The 19,933-nt window shown below is 39.4% G+C and overlaps 1 protein-coding gene across 1 annotated transcript; it reads right to left on the bottom strand.

The window, feature by feature from the left end:
• Window positions 1-832: 832 nt before the first annotated feature.
• LOC126390125 (multidrug and toxin extrusion protein 1-like) lies at window positions 833-19,043 on the bottom strand. Its single transcript, XM_050044276.1, has 16 exons — window positions 18,379-19,043; window positions 17,403-17,504; window positions 16,429-16,497; window positions 15,890-16,038; window positions 10,289-10,331; window positions 10,090-10,134; window positions 9,908-10,005; window positions 8,942-9,039; window positions 6,965-7,146; window positions 6,704-6,812; window positions 6,051-6,126; window positions 4,575-4,644; window positions 4,349-4,481; window positions 4,139-4,233; window positions 3,976-4,039; window positions 833-3,895 (listed from the first exon to the last, which is right to left on the bottom strand). The coding sequence occupies exons 1-16, from the start codon at window positions 18,553-18,555 to the stop codon at window positions 3,684-3,686; spliced, it is 1,722 nt and encodes a 573-aa protein (XP_049900233.1). The 5' UTR covers window positions 18,556-19,043; the 3' UTR covers window positions 833-3,683.
• Between the last annotated feature and the right edge of the window lie 890 nt (window positions 19,044-19,933).

Genomic DNA, 19,933 nt, shown 5'->3' with positions numbered 1-19,933 from the left:
CAAACTCTCCTGAAGGCTTTAGGTTACAGCTGAAGGTCTCTCTTTCATCTAAGTGTTTTTATGCTTGAATCATGTACTCTAGTTTGAGCTGTGATGCTGCTTATTGGGTTTGGGGGTTTTTTGTGCCATTTTCTTCTGTTGTAATGTTGTTATTGTACTCATGAAGCTCAGTGTAAGTTCAATCAGGAAGTCTTTGTGCTCATCCATTCACAATTCTCTCCATCCCACTCTCACTACTTCATCTAATCAGCTGACTATGGGTGTTCACTCTTCTAGTAATCCACTCAAACTTTGCCACAATCTCTATCAGCCAATCAGGATGCCACTGCAAAATGTTAAATCTGCTCTCTCTTCTGCTGCTGTCAGACATCATTTAGGTAGCATCATCTAGATTCTGGGGGGGTTCCATATTTGACTATGGATTCATCACACTCCTTAAATCATAAAATCTCTACAGGGTGTAATCACCAAACACTTTTCACATTTTTGTTCGTATGTGCACGTGTCAATAAATATTCTTTTTACTATAAAAACAAGTCTCTCATGATTAAAATACTCTTCTTTCAACCTTTCTCCTTTTGTACAGCACTTTACGTAAAGTAATTACGTAAAATTTTATTTATAAAGAGCATTTAGGTTAATGCTCTTTATAAATAAAATTTTACTTAATTACTTTACGTGGGATATTCAAGCACATCCTTCCACTCCTGGATTGTAGTTGTAAAGGACATCTTTTAAAGTCTTATACAGCCTCTTCTGTACTGTTAAACACAGCTTTGAATATGAGGTATAGTCTAAGGTTGTATTAAATACAAACGCACATACAACACAGTTATATATCCTTTAATTATTTATTCATATTGAGAGATGACAATAATGAGGATACAATTCATAACAGAAAATCCTCTCTTTGTATTGCTTAATACATAACTTATTTGGTATCACAGACTTTCACTTTGATTACTGTGTTTGGCAGTAAAAAAATCCTCCTTAATTTTGTCACTGATGTTGACAAAGGCATAAAAAGAATGAGTGTAAAATACCACATACAGATTCAGGAACAAATACATCGATCCACTACAACTGACCACGATACATACATGAACACTATCTTAAAGGAACCTTAACAAAAAAAATCTTTCACAATTCTTATGCTTTGATGATGTAAGAGTACATTATTTACTAGGAGTGTAAAAATATACATATTCGTATTGAACCGTTTGTTAGCTTTTGGTTTGGTATGTATTACAAACCAAATGATATGTTGAGCTCTCCTATTACTTAAAAATAAAATATACAGCTTAAACCAGTGGTTTGTAAAAAACACACCTAATTTTGAAGTACACTGAATAACTGGCACAAATTTTAATTTTTTTTTGAGGTGCTGTTTCCTATTGTAGAGTGAGTGAGTGAATAACAGTTAATAACAGAGCTAACAGAGACAGCAAACTAGCTTGACAACATTGCCAAATTCAAGTATGGCACTGAATATATTAAACTCTGTGTAACTTGAACCAATGACTAAGGAGAAATCTGGACCCCATGGCTGGACCGGTTGGGATTCACTGGCTTAAACTACTGCGCTTGACAAGGCAGCCCGCAGCCCCGCACAAAGGAACCGCACAAGCAGAACACTGTACTCCAGTGAGACCAGCCACACTAAGCTAGCTTGTTGCAGGATGGTTACTTATCAGTTGGTTAGTAACACCATTACTAACTACAGACATAAGATCCTATGATAACCTACAGGTCTTGTGTTTGGAGCCACTTTGGTTTTGCTGTGAATTATGAGGGCGATGGCAAGATGGATAAAACACACACCAAGCCAAAGACCGAGCCACAGCTATAGACTGTCCTTAGCAGCTAACCCTGTAGCACAGTAACATATGGGACCCCTTGAGCTGAAGCATGAGAACCATGGAGAGCTGCTGCATGGCTATGGGCTATAACCTTTACTTCAGCAGCTAACTTTATCTCAAAGCACACACCAACAGCAGTAAGCAGCAACTGCTGGCTGGCCAGGTAGCTGATTCGGGCAGACTGAAGACTGAAAGATACGTTAGTGACGGCTGTTTAACTTGTGTTTATATGATTGTAGCATTTAACAGGAATGTTTATTCATGCATTTTTTGGACTGAGAGAGCTCAGAGAGCTTGTGGAATGTAGCAACCTCACCACTGACACACAGTGAGCGATAGAAACGACATAAATACTATGTGCTGTAGTGTCAGCTCTAATGTCAGTAGTAACGGGGCACTTAGCTCCATCAGTGTTCAAAGTAAAAAAAGATCACACTTTATGATTTTAGTATAAATAAATAAATGAATTAGAGTAACATACAATTAAAAATAAAACATAAGAAAATAAAGGAAAATTCTCTAGCATTTCTACTTTTTGCTGTATCAAAAACACACCAAACTGTGACACCACTGTATCGTATCAAACTGTGAATTTTGTGGACCATTACAGCCCTATTATTTATCTGTACTTATATATATCTGTACGTATGCCCTTAATTTACACTTGAACTCAAAGCACAGTGTGCAAACTTCTCAAATTTTTACCCTAAAATCAAAACATTTTCTTCTTTAACTCTACCTGAGCTACTTAACTTGGCATGTTCCACTTTGTTAAATACATTACACAGCACCTTCTTAGTGCTTGTTATGGTGATGCAAATATGGAATGCCTCAAGAAATTCTTGCAAAGTTGCGTTAAGCAATATTTGCCCTTTATGTGTCATAGTAGGCTTAGTTTTAAGTTGTTGTCCAGCAGGGCTGTTAGATTCTGGTTGTTTGGTCAATATGCTCTTGTCTGATGAAGTTCTCATTGATCAGAAAATCACTGGTGATACTTTAATAAGGCTGTGTCTCCACCAAAGCGTTTCTTTTCCCAGTTGGCAACAGTAATTCTTAAAGACTGGATTATAAAGCTTCCAAAAGGGATAGGATCACACCGGAGCCCTTGTTGGAGTGGCAGGATGCTAACATTAACTACTGGGCTAAAATTAGTAAGTCTCTCTCACATGCAGCGTTACAGAGATATTTAACATTAGTAACGTTATGCTGTATAATACATTGTCAAACCCACAGTTAACTTATATGGTGTCCACTATGTCAGATTTTTCTCATCAGGCCTGCTCAGTGCTTGGCGGTGAGACACTAGCTGGATGCTTCCAGCAATACAGTGTGCAGTTTTTACAGATAATATTACAGTGGACATCACATTTATTTTTCACTCGAGGCATACCATTTACCCAAACACAGAGTTTACTTTCCCTGGACAAGTGTTAATGTCAAACTCACAAGAAAATAGTGCTTTGGTGACAGTGCCCTGTGACCAATTTAGATAATCTAGAGATAACATGCAGATATTTTTTGTCCATCAACCAATCGATTGGTTGAAAGTAGGTAGAATTTCAGTCGACCAGGAATTTTTTTGATTACAGCCCTCCAGACTGAAGTGCTTTGGTCCTCTAACTCTTTAGAAAATATCCATGCTTATTACCTTGTTTAATTAAACTCTCTGCCATAGAGTGGCTGTCTAGTTATTTATGATAGGGTTGTTGGCTATAAGCAGCACAATGCTGCAGACTCGGGCTGATCCTCAGTGGGATCAACAGCGCCAGCAACCCTTTCAATAAAATGGGATTCAGTGTTAACATGAAAACATTATGGGATGACTTATTTCAGCAACCTAGTGAGGATGTTGCTTATGAAGATTCCAGCGACAAGGATGACAACCATGAACAGCAATGCGAAGCCACGCCGTAACACCAGTTGTGTTATCGACAGAACATTTCCTACTGTAGTGGTACTGGTTTTATTCTGGCCTTCCTCAGCATGCTCACAGCTGGATGCAGTAACACTGATCTGGGGCTGGCTCTGATTTGCACCTGGAGGTTTGAGGGAAAACTTTAAGTATCAACAAAATACTGTTACATGAGGATGTTTCCATTTGGGTGTTGGAGCTTACCTGCATTTTCTATCCCAACCATCTCTTTTTCATCTTTCACCTGGACTCCTGCTCTCAGAAGAGCCTGATCAGAGACATTAAGACAGTTGTTAATAGCAGGTTTTAAAATATATCTCAGAACAAGTAAAAATTCACATTTTGGTCAAGGAATGTATGTATGTACCTCTTCGGCAGCCTTTTTCCAATTCAGTTTATACACAAATGTGACAAAGAAAACCGACTGCAGTAATGTACAAATGGTCAGTCCTGTCCATAGTCCTTTTACAGAGATGAGAGAAGAGTTTTAATGGCTTTCCTGAATGTTACTTGACAGGCAGAGATAAGACTACATACAGCACTAATTGCAAAACAGTACATTAATGGATGATCTTACCTACAATCCCCATGTTTGCTGCGAACATTAGGGACACACCAATAGGGACACCTATGAAATAAAACCCCACCAGGTTACACAGAGCACCAACTGACTGTTTTCCTGCTCCTCTGAGAACACCTCCAGTCACACCCTGTAGACATCAAACAGAGATTTGGTCACATTAAATTCTGTATGTCAATATTTGGTCTGAAATCTTGATGACTTGTATGACATTCTTTCTCACCGCAATAGCATCACCAACATGCAAGAAGCAGAACACGATCATGACGTCAGCAACCCTCTGTAAAATCTCTCTGAAACATGCAGATAGAGATTCTTGATTGACACAAAACGAGTTTTGGCAATAAGAGTAATCATGACTTCTTTAGTGAGATAAGTGTATATCAAAACATCTCCAACTGACAGATAAATACAATGAACAGTAGGTTTGGGCGTATGTAGTTTTTCATTTGTTCAAGTCATACCTTCCTAAAATTTCACCGGGGTACACAATATATGTCAGTATTTGTGTGCAATGCTACCTAACACCCACACCCCCAACCAGCAAGTTTGCTATGTTTAGCAAGCTCTACAGATACAACTGTACATTAGGGCTGGGCGATATGTATTAGAAATAATACCACAATATTTTTTGGCTGTATTGTGATACGAGATGTATATCACAAGACTTGGAACTCCTCTAAAGTGCTGCAGATTTCAGGCACGGTATGAGATCGCTGCTTGTTCTCGCGATATTTCGGCCGCGCTTTGGAAAGCAGAGCTAGAGGGATAAACAAACATGGCAGCACACCGGTAAGGTAAGACAACATGTTTACATGTCGTTTTCTATATGTTCTCTGACATTTATCCTAACGATATGAGGTGGTCTTTGTGGAGAAAAAGCTTGTTTAGTGGACTAACTTTGCACTTGAAGGTTGCCCGTTCACTTACGTTTTAACAGGTCTGACGCTACTATGCGCCCCGGCTGTATCTAGGCTAACGGTTAACATGCTAACTATTATTTACACTAGTCACTTGAAACAAATTTAGGACGATAGGAGACGGGTTGAAATAAACCGAAATTTCCCTTTAAATACATAGCCTCTCCATATGACTTTAATATAAAGATGAGTGTCTCCATTTGGACTGACACCGTTCAGATTTCTAAATACCCTGGCATACAGTAATACCACAATACCATCCAACCCTAAAAAGCAGATAAGAAAAACTGCATATAAGCAAGACCTCTCCTCTCATAATGAAAAAGGAATGTGTAATATGACATGACATAATAACATGACATCCCAGCCACTCCTGGCATATGGCCCTTCTTTTTGATTTTATTGAGCCTGAAGTTTGTTTTTTGTTTTCCTTACCACCATTTTGGCTAAAAAATGTTGTATGTCACTTTAAACTGGAAATTGATTTCTTAAGCCTAACTGACATGGAACAAACAGGGCAAAAGATACTTTATGGCAGACTCTGCAAGATGGGATAAATAGCTGTTTTAGCAGTGTTTAATGTGGCATTACCAATAAGGAGTTCAGTGCTTGTGAGTCAGCATGAGGATGATGACTTTGGTTAACATGTAACAACCTGGACAGTAATATTAAAACTAAATTTGCTATGTCACATGCACTGAAAATAAGGAAGTACAAAATGGCTGCATAATGTGTCAGCACAAGACGGAGAAGGATATTGTGTCAAAGACTCTACTCACTGCTCTGATGTGAAGATGTATCCAATGACATCTCTGGCAACGCTGAAGCTAACTCCAACTAAACATGCAATTATTACTGCCATGGGGAAAAGAAACACAAATGTTGTTAAGAAATTGAACACTGTAAGAAAAGTGTGTTTTGAACAATTAATATATTGAAATCACCAGGGGAAGAAGTGAACACAAGAAAGCAACTGATTTCAAATGAACGTTTTAAGTGTGAGAAGTGGTTTGTAGCTGAAAACTGGTTTATACGTCCAAACTGAGTTTGTGGCTTCAGTAGTGAATTCTAAATATAAAGTGTGATTACTTTATAAGTAAGTATGTTAAGTACTAAGTGTGATTACATTTGTGTATTAACCTCTTCTCTGATTCAGTCTGAAATATTACAAGAAATCTCTCATATCTCTGGTAATGGATCAAAAGTTCAATTTAATTCCTCGCTCAGGCCATGCTTTGATTACATGCCAATCATAGTCTTTAAAATGAACATTCAGGCCAAACTGCTTGGTTTTTAGAAAAATATCACCAGTTCATTTTTTTAACACTCCAATGACTGGCATGCTATTTTAAAGTATTATTATGTATTTTCTGTTTTCAAATTACAGTGTTTTCATATACATCATGTATGTTCAGTATAAACTGGGTCTTACATGTACAAATAATGGGGACTTTGCAAGACAGCTTGGCCTGCTCTATGTTTCCTGCACCAAGAGCATTCCCAACCCGTACACTGGCAGCAACAGCAAATCCCATTGGACTCTGTGGGAAAACATATATCCAAGTAATTACCAAAAGTGTATAAATGCTACACTTTCTAAATTATAATTTCACTGAAGCAATAGCCAACACACAGGTAGATGGTTAGCGGTTAATATTAATACATAATTAATGGTGAGAAAAACATATATTACCATGTAAGCTATAACCGTCAACTCATAAACCACGGAGTGAGCTCCCAGCTCAGCCTCACTAATCACTCCGGCCAGGAATCCTCCTATTTCAAACATCCACCACTCCAGACAAAGCATGAGCATACTAGGGATGGCAAGCCGAATGAAGGGTCCCCACTCCTGCAGACAGTCCAGTGACCAACCTGTGGGTCAGAGGTATGTACATTAAACTGTAGAATGGCTTTCCTTTACAGTTTCACATTAGAGGTAATACCTGTGAGCAGTTGGTTATGCTAAAATCTCAATACAGACATGGCTAGACATATGCCACTTTGAGATTTATGCTTGAAAAAAGATCCACATGAGTCTAATGTTTGTAATTCTTTAAATACTACAGGTTAAAGTCATACAGAGCCCAGGTTGAAAGGGCCCTCTCAATCTTTCATTTCACACACATAAATAATTGTGCAAACTTTTAGTTCAAATCAGAAAAAGGCCAGGATAACTGTATTACTGCAATTTTTTTCTAGTCTTATACAACAGCCTTCTGACAAATAATAGAACTTAAAAGTAAATCCTAACTTGGGCCAGATGCGTCAAAAGTGTCACCTCTCCCCTGCACTACATTACAAAGTTAACAGAGTGTAACTAATCTCGTCAAACATTCATAACTGGAATGTCCACAATAGACAACCAATTAAGAAATTGTGTAAGACCAGGGACTTGAATGATGAAAGAGGATGAAATTACTAGATAGAATAACAGCCGGCCCACACTCCCTGCCTGAGCAGCACGTGTGCGTCACAGAACCTCTTGTATATTTATTTTCTGTGCCAGAGTGAGCTGGTTAGAGCAGCCACACTACCCGCCTTAGCATTGCTGCTCACACGTGGCCTGCAGAACATCTAGAGCAGTGATTCTCAACTCAACTGTCCAAATCTGGCCCACAATAGAGTGCCAGGTGGACCCCTGCCCCAACCATTATTTAATTCACAATGATAATAACATAGTACTTTTAATGTAAATAAGGTTCCAGCAAAATAGAGCTTGTTTATTAAAAAAGTGCCAGGGGAAGATCCCCCTTTTTCCATGTGACGTGCAGTTTCAGCAAAAAAAAAGACAGTGATGTAAGTGAATGATGTGAATGATGACAGTGAATGATGTCTTGATAACTGTAGACTTTTAAATGACTTGTTTTGGCTCGATGTGTGTGTTGTCTTGACATATATATTTGTTTCTATGTTGTTTCGTTAACTACTAGCTGTGGAACTAATTACCCCTAGGGGATAATAAAAATGCTTGAACTTGAACTTGAACTGTATTGACTTTATATCACCTTTCAGTACAATTTCAATTGTCCCAGACGTGAAAACATACAAAAATTTCTTTTAACTCAACCTGTACAGTTCCATTTCAAAATAAGCCCTCTGACAATATGTCTGTCGACAGAATCCCTTCATTTGTTAATACTAGGCTTTTTATTGTAAAATACTGTCATGACTAGTGGTGTGGTGGTAATTGATCAGGTGGTTGTACTTCAAGTTAGATGGGTAGGTTACACAGGAGGTGGGTATACTCTCCTATATACCCCAGTGGCTTTTTGGCTAACAGGTGGGTACACTGTAAATGGCCAGAAATAGAGGTGGGTATACCCCGTATACCTGCATATAGCCCCCACTACACCACTGGTCATGACGTGTTGTTAACAATGCAGTGGCTAACAGGGCTCCATGATTAAGTTGAGTGCCGGCTTTTAATTGTGAAAACACAGTTGTTACAGCAGCAGGCAGCTCTGCAGCAGCAATGCTGTCTGTGCACACACTGTATGTGTGCAAACTGCAGCAGTTCAGAAAGGCAGCTGTCACGCACTGCTCATGCAGGTAGCAAGGCACAGGTGTAAGAGAATTACACCTGTAACATCATAAGAAGAAAAGCTTACATTTCAGTCAGTTTTATTTTGTGGTGAAATATCTCAAAAGCAATGAGAAAACAACTGACCTGTCCATGTAGCCTTATGCAGTCCCCTCCAGCAGATGTAAACAAATAAGAACACAGCCAGCAAATACTGTGAGATAGCATTGGCTGCAGCAGATCCACTTCAAGATAAAAAAGACATTACATTTAGAAAAAAGAGGAAAGTGTAGAAAGCACTATTATATTCACATTTTGTTGACAGCTGTTTATAGTTATGAAACTGAGCTTCATATACATCTTATGTCCAGATGGTCTTTCAGAATAATATAAAAGATGTTACTGAATAGTAACACACTGAGTTACAAGGTGAATAGATGTCTGTGTACAGTGTCATCCAATACAACAATCCAGTAATAAACACTACATTTGACAAATAATAAGAATTGTTGAACTGGACAATTGCTTGATTTAATTTTTAAGGCATATGTTACTCTTATGTTGAGTTGACACAGGCTTATAGGCTGTATGAGGGCTATGGTGAGAGAGAGTGGTGGAAAAAAAACACACTGAACCAAAGAACGAGCTGCTGCAAAGCTACAGACGTTCTGCAGCAGCTAACCCAGTAGCACAGTAACATATGGGACTCCGAGCCGAATCATGAGCCGCTGTGTAGCCACAGACTCTCTTTAGCAGCCAAGTCAGCAGCACACACATGGTTTCCCAGTATAAACCCTCCAAACCAGGGAACAAGAGCCACTGCATGGCTATAACCTCTCGTTCAGCAGCTAACGTTATCACAAAGTGGGCTAAAGAAATGACACTGATACTTTGCACTCTAATGTCAGTAGTAATGTAGCATTTATATGGTAGTAGAGAGGTTACGTTAAGGACGGCTTAAGTGCGTCATTGAGCAGGCTTTTAGGCCCAAACAAAAAATCCTGGACACAGAAATTATTTAAAGACAGTTTAACTGTCTTAATAACATCATTAAGTGTTATAATAAACGAATAATTGGTAAGCTCTACTACAAAGTAATGATAAAATACTCACGCAACACCCATGTCCAGACAGAAGAGGAAAACGTAGTTGATGACTGCGTTGAGGATATTTGCAATCCCTCCAGTTATAACCTGAGGCCATATAATTCCCTGAAAACCACAGTATCTGGAGTCAGTATTTATTTGAATAACTATGGCCATAAACTTTAATATTAGTGAATGTCATTGCTGTACCTGATTTTGAAGATACCTCCCTTGTAGCTGGTACATAAAAGCAGCCTAAAAAAAGGAAATAGAAAATTTGATCAGTGTCACTTTGGCATACTCTTGGCAAATATAGTCTTGTGAGTACTGATAAAGCAAAACTTGAAAACCTCTGTATGTATAATATCATTATCTTAACACACAGGGGTTTAGAATGCACCACACTCACCGGCAGAGCAGGCATGAAGATCATTACATACAGCTGGGAGAGACTACATGCAGAGAGACAACAAATAATTAAAACATAGGACTGTAAATATATATTGGATTTATAAAATGTGAGTCTATGAGTCATTAGGATTCATCCCCATGTGACAATGTTGGGTCTGGACCTAAATCATGATTCTAACTAAAAACGAATTAGATGACTAAACCAATAATTGTAAACTGCTCATCTATCTCATTAATAACAGTTAGAGACAGTTAGTGGACATAGTGAAGCATGTCGAAACTAAAATTAACACGTCATGGTTGTATGCCTCAGCATACAGTTTACTTCCATGTCTGTGAAGACATGGATGCTTCACACACATCTTCCCCCTGGCAGCACAGAAGATCACAATCACTACAGTTTCAAGGTGGACACCCAAGATTAATAACCCCAATTCAGTATTCAGTAAATGTCTCTCTTTCTGTTTCTGAGATATGTTGTGGAGTATTATCCAGAAAGTATTTTTGCAGAACATTATGATGTCCTTTTGAATATACAGTGTCATCCCTGCAATATTTTATCCAATTAGACATTTGTGTGAAATTTTGTCATAATTACACAATGAATTCTTGAGTTGAAACATTTCCTTAAGGAGTTTTTGAGGTATCAAGTTCATGAGAATGGCACGGATGGACAACCTAACATCATAATACCTCCAGCCACAGCTATCGCCAGGACAGAGGCATAAAACTGCAAATATAGTGAGGCAAAATGCCAAACAACAGTGAATGTGATGTTGGCTTTTACTTTCATTTCCATGGGCAAAAGTTTTTACAAAGAGTAACTAACAATCCTGTACATTATACATTTAAGTTCATCAGGTGGTCAGAAATACAAATAAATGAATGTTATTGTTGCTCCATATCTCCTGGATGCGTAAATGAGCAACCATTTGTTAACATTTTCCATGACTATATAAGTGTAGTCTGGGGCCGTTAGTGGCCGTTTTGGTAAGGAAACGGAACCAGGGCGAGTGAGACAGGATCTGGAATTCGATGGATGTGCCTTTCCGCAAAAATAAAAGCACCAAGCTAATAAAAATGCGGTGAACCTTTTAATTTAAAGAATATAATTTACAAGAAAAGCCCCAAGCCCCAAGTTAATCGATTTTCTTACACCCCTCATCACCCCAAATCGATGGTGCGCCAGAATTTAAAGTTTTACTATGGTGAACACTTTTAGTTTGGTGAATTTGGTGAATACTGCATCTGCTCCCTAGACCGGAACCAGAATCCAGACAAAATTCAGAGTGAATAGACACCAGGCTCTTCGCTTGAAGAGCCTGGTGACGCGAGGCTAATATAAGTGACATTGTTGTGTTTACAGCTGGTGTTTGCTACCCCCAAGTGGCCAGAAAATTGAGCTAATACAGGTTTGATGTTGACAGATTGTCAGTTGAGATAAAGTCACATATCTAACAGTGTCAATAAAGTTATATGTTGCTTTAGGGGGAAAAAATGTATGGACTCATACAGAAGTAATTCCTCTCAATCATCACTTATGACCCACTAGAAGTGTGTATCCACAGAGACTCTGCCCTCTGCCTAAAATTTCTTATTTCCCTCATATTTTGCTGTGTTTAGAATGTTCCTTGGCACAGCCAGCAGGTGAGGTCAGGACTTTGTGAAAAGGTAGCAACCAGGTGCCAGACAGTGAGCTGCATGCATCCAAGAGGAAGCTAGCGCCGAAAAACACAAATGTAGTTAACAAGACTGAATCTGGGGTTGAATGTCACTTTAGTTGGCAATATTTTTTATGCACAGTGACTGCATACTATACCTTTAAAAATATGCCAGATAAGGACTAAAGAATAGTGTTGCCTGTCAGAGAGCTCAGCAGATCAAGCCATCATTAATTTGTCACAAGAAATCATACAAGGTATAGCTCCAGTGAAATGAAGCTCCTGTTACCTGTTTCAACTTGTGTACCGTAATTAAGTCACTTTTTGCCTGTTCTTACATTACAGACTGCTGCTTTATAATTGTCCAAGTTTCCAGACCGGCTGTCATATGTGTGTTTACAGCATCCCAGATGGTTCTGGTAATCTATGGTGTCTGATTGTGGAATGATTTAACTGTAGCTTTGGGTTCAGTTTCTTCTGTGGTTTTACAATTTAAACCCACCACAGACTCTGTGAATTTATTGATGTCATCGGTGAAGTCGACAGTGGTTTCCCAGTTTATTATCCAGCACCTGTACAATGGCTAGCAGGATGCTAGTTCAACTAGTGCCCATCTTCTCCATCTTTTCCCTGATGTTTACTGATGTTTACATTTGAAAATCTTGACCTGAGTGCTGTACCATGAAGCAACTTCAACAGGAACAGTCTCTCTTTGCTTTAACTGGCTAGACAAACCCTGAAACCTCTGTCAGAGATAACAGGTACCACAAAGGTGGTTATCAACTTACTCTGGTAACCCAGGATTTCTTCCTCAGGCTTTGTGCGTGTTCCTACAAAATGAGGTGTTCAGTGCGTCATTTGACTCTTTGATCGTAAGCGTGCCACCTACTTCCGCCTTTAAAGAATATTTTAAAAAGTATTACAGTAAAAAACAGTAATGTTGCATCAGTTAAGGAGAGAGAGGAATGCTGGCAGAAAATGACTGAACTCTGTTTATTTTTGACAACTGCACATTGTACGGCTCTTAAACTATGAATTTGATGCAGCAGATTTAAACGTTTTCCTCAAGAACCGCATTTACATATACTGACATTGTCCCATAATGAAGGATAATGAAAGGGAGTTGTTTGAAGGAGTTATTCTGCATTTCATTTGCAAGTCAAGGTCATCCTGATAAATAATAGAGTTAACTATTAGCGTATGCTACCTGTGATTTTGCATTTGCGTCACTGTTCTACTGTAGGTTACTGTGTTAAAAGATGGGACACAATACATAGGCTACAGTAAGCCCTAGTGTAATTGCAGAGCTTCGATGGGTGGCATTTATGTAATGTTTCAGCTCAACAAGTTGGATAAAGTGCATTTAAGAAGTGCATTGACTATTGACTACATGTGATGTTACTCAAAGGGGCAATAAAGGTGCACTTTAGCTGATTTCAAGCCAAAACTTAACATAAACAGGTCCAAACCATGTTAGGTCTGCAGCACAAGTTAATGTGGAGATCTAGCCAGGTCAAAAAGAGAGCAACCTTTGTAGGATGGAAAACTCTGCCTTTAGACTCAAAATACCTTGCTGAAACACTTATCTCACTTCGTGGTACACCCCTCTGATTAGCTAGCAGAAGTCGGCAGTAAGAGAGTTAACAGGTTGTTGAGTATTCTACACTTGTTAATGTAAACAGCTTGTCAGTCTAAATGAGAAAACATGTACGGTAGTATTGCTAAAGGGAAGGATGCTGAAGGTAATGTTGTTATTTGCCTGTGCGCTGCCAATAGCTGTTGCCAGAGGCATCATGTTTTCAGGTTGTCGGTGTCCGTACATTCCCCTATATCTCAAGAACGCCTTGAGGGATTTTTTCAAATTTGGCACAAATGTCAATTTGAACTCAAAAATGAACTGATTAGATTTTGGTAGTCGTTGGTCAAAGTCACTATGACCTTGTCTGTCTTATTCTCATGAATGTGATATCTCAAGGACAACTGTGCTACACACATTTACTTGGACTCAAAATTGATTTTTCTGGTCAGAGGTTAAAGGTCACTGTGACCTTGCATCTATCTTATTCGCATGAACGCAATGGGCTCTAGTTTCGCAGACCGGGCGAGGCGGGGGCGCAGTGCACCTGCGCTTCGCCAACTGGGTGTGGCCAGGCGGATTTTGCAAGTTTGGCACACCGTGCACCTGGCGCAGCTACTCGTCTGTCCCACCTCCGTCCCTCCTACCTGCGCAAGTCGGAAAGAGGGAGGAGAGAAGGCGTGGAGTGGGTTTTACACACATCACACCAATCAAATGAGCCCCTCTCCTCGCCCTTAAATGCGCCGCGCGAAGGCGTAATGAGAGTTTACTCAATTCGCCATGGCAGAAGAGAGCAGCAGCGTCAGACGGCCAAACTTCTCCCAGGAGGAAACTGATGTTTTGGTCCGGGAGGTCCAAGCTCGCAGTGTCCGAATATACGGAACTGCGAGCAGACCTCCACGGGCTGATGATGCAAAGGTAGCCTGGGAGGAGGTCACCACAATTGTAAATCAATGTTGCGTTTCTCTCGTGCGCGCGCTCTCTCTTTCTCTCTCGCAGTCTCACTCTGTTTCTTTTCTTTTGACTTTTCTAAGATGACAGATGCTGAATATATACTCCCTATCTGATGCTGTGGCTGTTTGTGGTTGGCTGAGAGGGATGTGAACTCATTAGTTTGCAGCTGTGTTAATCAAATCAGGTTGGGTTTCCATTACGCGTGCCAAACGTGCCAAACGGTGCCAATCCCCTTTGATCTGACATCAGATGTGACGGGACAGTCGATATAGAGATACATTTATGTGCTGATTGCAGATAGTTGCATTGAATAGTGGTTTTTTGGGGTATTTATTGCATCGTTAATGTGCCTGATATTCTGGAAACCTGCCTGTGAGGTTTTGGTGACGTGTGCGCACTGTCCGCCGGTCAGCCAAACTTCGGCTTACACCGGCTGCGCTCCCCCTGCGCTGACGGTAGACGTGGTTTCAGCTTGCAAGCTTTTAGCGCACCTTCGGCGAAGCCTTTTGGCATGAAACTGTCACTGCGCCAAGCTGGATCTGTCGACACCTCCCCCTGCTGCGCCGCCACACCCATCTCAGCGCACCTCGGTCTGCCAAACTACCAAACTGAGCATGCCTCGGGTTGCGCTGCTCGAAACTAGCTCTGCACGGGGTTCGCCACCCTGCGCCACCCTGCGCTGCGCCGGGAAACTAGAGCCCAATATCTCAAGAACACCATGAGGGAATTTGTTCAGATTTGGCACAAACCTCTACTTGGACTCAACAAGGAACTGATTCGAATTGGTGGTCATAACTCACTGTCACTGTGACCTAATCTGTCTTATTCTTGTGAACATGATATCTCAAGAAGAGAATTGCTTCAATTTTGGCACCAACAGCCACTATCACTAAGCAATGAACTGATGACTATGTCCACTAACTGTCTCTAATCATCAGTTCATTTTGCAGGTCAATGGTCATAGGTCAAGGCTACTTTGTCCTTACAAAACATGTTTTTGGCCAAAACCCAAGAATTGATGCATGCTAATTATGACAAAAATTCACAAAAAATGTCTAATAGATTAAAATGATGCAGTGATGACATTTTATATCTAAAGGGTCAAGGGTTAACTTCACTGTGACTCACAATGTTCTGCATAAAACACTTTTCTGGCCATTACTCAACATCATATATCATGAAAGGAAGGGGAAATATTTAGTCAGATACTGAATTGGTGACACTAATCTTGGGTACCCACCTTGAAACTGTGCTGACTGTATAGATCTTCTGTGGTGCTGGGGGGAAGATGTGTGTGAAACATCCATATTTTCACAGACATGAATGTAAACTGTACCTGCAGTTGACTGGTGCATGAAGGCACATAACCATGAGGCAGTAGTTCCGGTTGGGATTATTATTGACTAACCTGGCGACTTCTGGGCTCTGTTTGACAGCAAGTAGGAGAACTTCAGTGTTGATGAGGACAGCCCAGCAGGGGAAACAGGCCAGCAACAGAATCAGAATTCCCCTCTGGAGAATCACACCCACACGCTTCAAGTTACCGCTCCCATAGGTCTGCACGAAACAGGGAGATGGACACTCAAATAAGCAGAGTTAGAAAACACCAAATCACACCAATAACCAAGGGTATGACTGGTCAAAGAAAACTAACATGATACAAAAGCTCATTGTTGAGCTGTTTTCAAAAGGACCCCAGGGTCTCTATTCATTTTTTTTACCCCCATTAAAGGGTTTTTTCCTTGTCCGCTGTGAGGGTCCAAGGGCAAAAGGATGTCATACGTTGCAAAGCCCTCTGAGGCAAATTGTAATGTGTGATATGGGGCTTTATGAATAAAACTGAATATAAATCAAAGTGAAAAGACAACCTGTGTCTTGGTAAGTTAAGTGTACGAACAGTAAAACAGTGATTAATAGTTAAAAAGCAACATCTGGAGAGTACACTACCTGAGATATTAAGGTATCACAAGTTAATGACAGACCAGTACCAATGGAGACACCAGTGACATTAACCACCTGCAAAAAGAAAAAATGAATATAATTCAGGGAAAAACATAAACTGTATATTTAAAGATAGATGATTTCAAAGCCAGTCCAAACCAGGCATGTGCAGAGGGGGAGGTTAAGGGGGCTTGAGCACCTGCCCCTTTGCTCCTTAATGTCCAAAGTGCCTTCTGTCGAGGCATATTTTATGATTTTTTTTTGTAAAGGCCTGCCCGCGGTCTTTGTCAAAAAGAACTTTTAACAATTAACAATTAATAATAATAATACGTTTATTTTTGATTAAGGTATGGGTGCTATGAGTGGCCAAAAAGGACGAAGAAAGACCTGTATTTCGGCAATAATTTCTCACATTTGATATACCAAGTAAAACACTATTTTGCATGTTATAAGAAATCAAATTAAAATTTAAAGTTATTCAATTGTACTGTTGTTTTCTTTCTAAAAAGGGAGCTCCAAAGTTAAAATATCATCAAATATTCATATTTGACCTTTCATGAAAACCTTTCTTTTATAGGTTATCCAGCATTTCTAATAGATTCCTGTTTAGGATGACACTGACTACGGCCATACAGAGGTTCATATTGTTTTACTGTACAGTTTTTGAGAAACTTAAAGGAAAGTGAGCTAAAATTTTATTATAACACCTTCATAATCTCATCATATTTGTCATAATTCTTGATTTCTTTATCAACGGGTGGGTGACAATGACAGGGTTCCATGTTACATTGTGTTTGAATATGGGTTGCTAAAATTCAGCAGGTTAGGCTGTAAAATATGTTTGTTTATGATATTTTAATTTGTTTGTTTTATTGTTCCGTTTATGCCCCTTTTTAACTTTTAGCACCTGCCCCTCTAAAGGTCTCTGCACGGCTCTACTCCATTCCAAACACAGATAAGACTCAACAAGGTTTTCTCACCGCAATTGATAACGCTACTGCTGCAAGTTCAGTTTTCCCCAGGTGACCACAGAACACAGTGCTGATGAAACTGATCAGGAAGACCATCAACTGGGAAATGATCTGGAGAATAAAAACAAACACAAACGTCTTCATTTTCTTGTTTATACGAATAAATAAATAAAACAAATAAAAATATGAGGCATCATAGAAAATGACCTAATAGATATCATTAGCCTTAAATATAACTATATAAAATATAACAAATATGTTACTGGTGAGGGATGTGTTTTTTATTTTGGCTTAGGAAAGGGATTACAAATTTAAGTGTCTGTATTTTGTATTTAGTTTAGGATTTTTTTTTTTTAACATTGGGGTTTTTTTTAAACATCAAAATTACACAATGTATCATAGCTAGAAACTGTAAAAACAGAAATTGAATTTTCAAGATTCGACGGTCCTTGGACAAACACTTCTGTTAGAAAAACAAAACAAAAAACATAACCGAAATGCTTACAATGGGGATATTTCATCAAAATCAAGCACCACAAAGGTGGGAAAAAAGGGCTTTTTCAACTCCAGGATTTCGTCTTCAAGTTTTAACTTTCAAACATCAAAGGGTAGCCTAAATGTTAAAATCAAATAACTAATTTATGGTAAAGGAAATATGGTAATTTATGGCACAAGGAAAAATAGACTATTTATGGAGAGGGTAAAAAAAAGCCACCCCCCTTCCTCTGATGAGTAGCTTAAAGAACAGTCCCTTACAAGTTTTAATGTTTAAATATGCAAATAAAGCATTCACCTGTAGTGCCTTGCCTTAATAAGACTGTGCTTCATGAACATAACAAACTACATATTAATACATAAATAATGTTCAATAAGTCGGAGAAACGTGAACACATTCAAAAAACATTTAAGTAAAAAGTCTCCATTCAAAAATCAGTTGACATCATTGTTTCAGTTCAAACAAACTCTAGACTAAAGTGAGCCTTACCACCGGTCCCGCCAGTCTGAACAGCTGTACCAGCTCGTGTCGGTAGTCCGGCGGGATGAAGCCACACATGTTTTTCATGCCAGAACCCCAGCATCCAGGTGAAGCCGATTCACCTGCTTTTAAATCTTCCCTCAGTCCCTCACAGTTTTTAACTGGTGTTTTAGTGGAGCCGTCCATGACTGGGGTGTTCTCAGCTGACAGACCGCTCTCCTTTCAGCAGTGACAGACAATATCAAACGTGGTGGGTTAAATATATGTGTGATAACCAGTCGGAGGATGGGTTACGCACGGACTTCAAGAGTGTGCGTCACTGTATTTGCATAGACCAGGGGCGTTTCTAGACTTTGAGGACTTAGTCCGTGGGGATCCTCTGGGGGGGGGTCTGGCATCTTATTTACCTTTATTTTAGCTTAAACTACCCAGCAGGGGTGTGGGAAAAGTGGCACTGATTACCCGGCCACAGTGGGAGAGGGGTCCTCAATAAGCCTGGAGTCAAAATTTGGTTTAGTTTGCAATTTTTAACTTGTAAGTAATACATTTCATGACTAATTTAAAAGTGGCTGAATAAATGAAAGACTGACCATTGTATAAAAAAATGGAGGCACTCTGAGGCTCCTCTCACCCCTTAAACATGAATGTATCACTAATAATAATCCAGTGTAACTTGCAGGAGCACTGTTGCCACGGGTGTCAATTGCAAGATAACAGTAAATGCTAAATTATAGAAGAGTCATTAAGTCAGCAAACTGACTCAGTAATGTCCATTACACAACAATGTTCTATCAAAAGTTGAATTTGAATTGAGTTGAACTGAGGAAAAGCGCATTTATTGCTTTTTCATTTATTAGGGAAAGGATGTGTTGTTTGTTCTTTCAAAGTTACATAGTTTTACTACAGTATAAGTACATTTTGCTAAAGGAATTATCTAAATAAATGCTTCAGTCTTAAGGCGAAAAATAGTTTAGTCCGTCCCTGTACTAGGTTTCATCTCTAAATGCAGCTAGAGCTAAGAGAGTGACTGCTTATGCTGCTGGAGCAGCACACTGTCATGTTTAGATTATTTAGTCTACATTGTAGACTCTACATTCAGTGAATGTAGTGTCTGTAGGCAAACCCCGGACATCTTGCCTCCAGAAGAAGAGCGGAAGAGCCCTGGTTTCCAGTTGTAGGCTGTTTGTAGTCCGCGTGATATTGACCAATCACGTTTGAGCCGGCTGCAGTTGTTGCCAGGTTAAATGGTCTGTGCGGTGAACTAATGAGGTGGAACATAATTGGCGTCACTGCAAACTCTGAATCCATCGCAATGGTTCAGCCTATTTACTTATTATATATAAACGGAAGTCGGAAACGGAAATTCACCTCCTCCGCCCTTCAGTTCACATTTATCGTTTGAACAGATTGCCCATCATTAGAGTCCAATATCTAATGACATACAGTAATATGATATGTATATGCCTGTATGTGTGTGCCATAGCTTTAGTTTGTGCTTCACATAAATAGATCTTAGCCCTATCAATGGTATGTGTTAATGTTTGTAAAACAACCAAGAGGTGTT

Source organism: Epinephelus moara, chromosome 5, assembly GCF_006386435.1.
Source record: "Epinephelus moara isolate mb chromosome 5, YSFRI_EMoa_1.0, whole genome shotgun sequence".
In the NCBI taxonomy this organism is placed as follows: Eukaryota; Metazoa; Chordata; class Actinopteri; order Perciformes; family Serranidae; genus Epinephelus; species Epinephelus moara.
Note: the sequence above shows the minus strand (reverse complement) of the source record. Positions and strands in the feature narration are given on the sequence as shown.

Coding starts and splice junctions, on each gene's coding strand:
- LOC126390125 (XM_050044276.1), bottom strand. CDS start 18,555: ATGGACGGCTCCACTAAAACACCAGTTAAAAACTGTGAGGGACTGAGG. Junction 16,039..16,428: donor GTGATACCTTAATATCTCAG/GTAGTGTACTCT, acceptor TGTTTCGTGCAG/ACCTATGGGAGCGGTAACTT. Junction 6,813..6,964: donor TGACGGTTATAGCTTACATG/GTAATATATGTT, acceptor GTTTTCCCACAG/AGTCCAATGGGATTTGCTGT.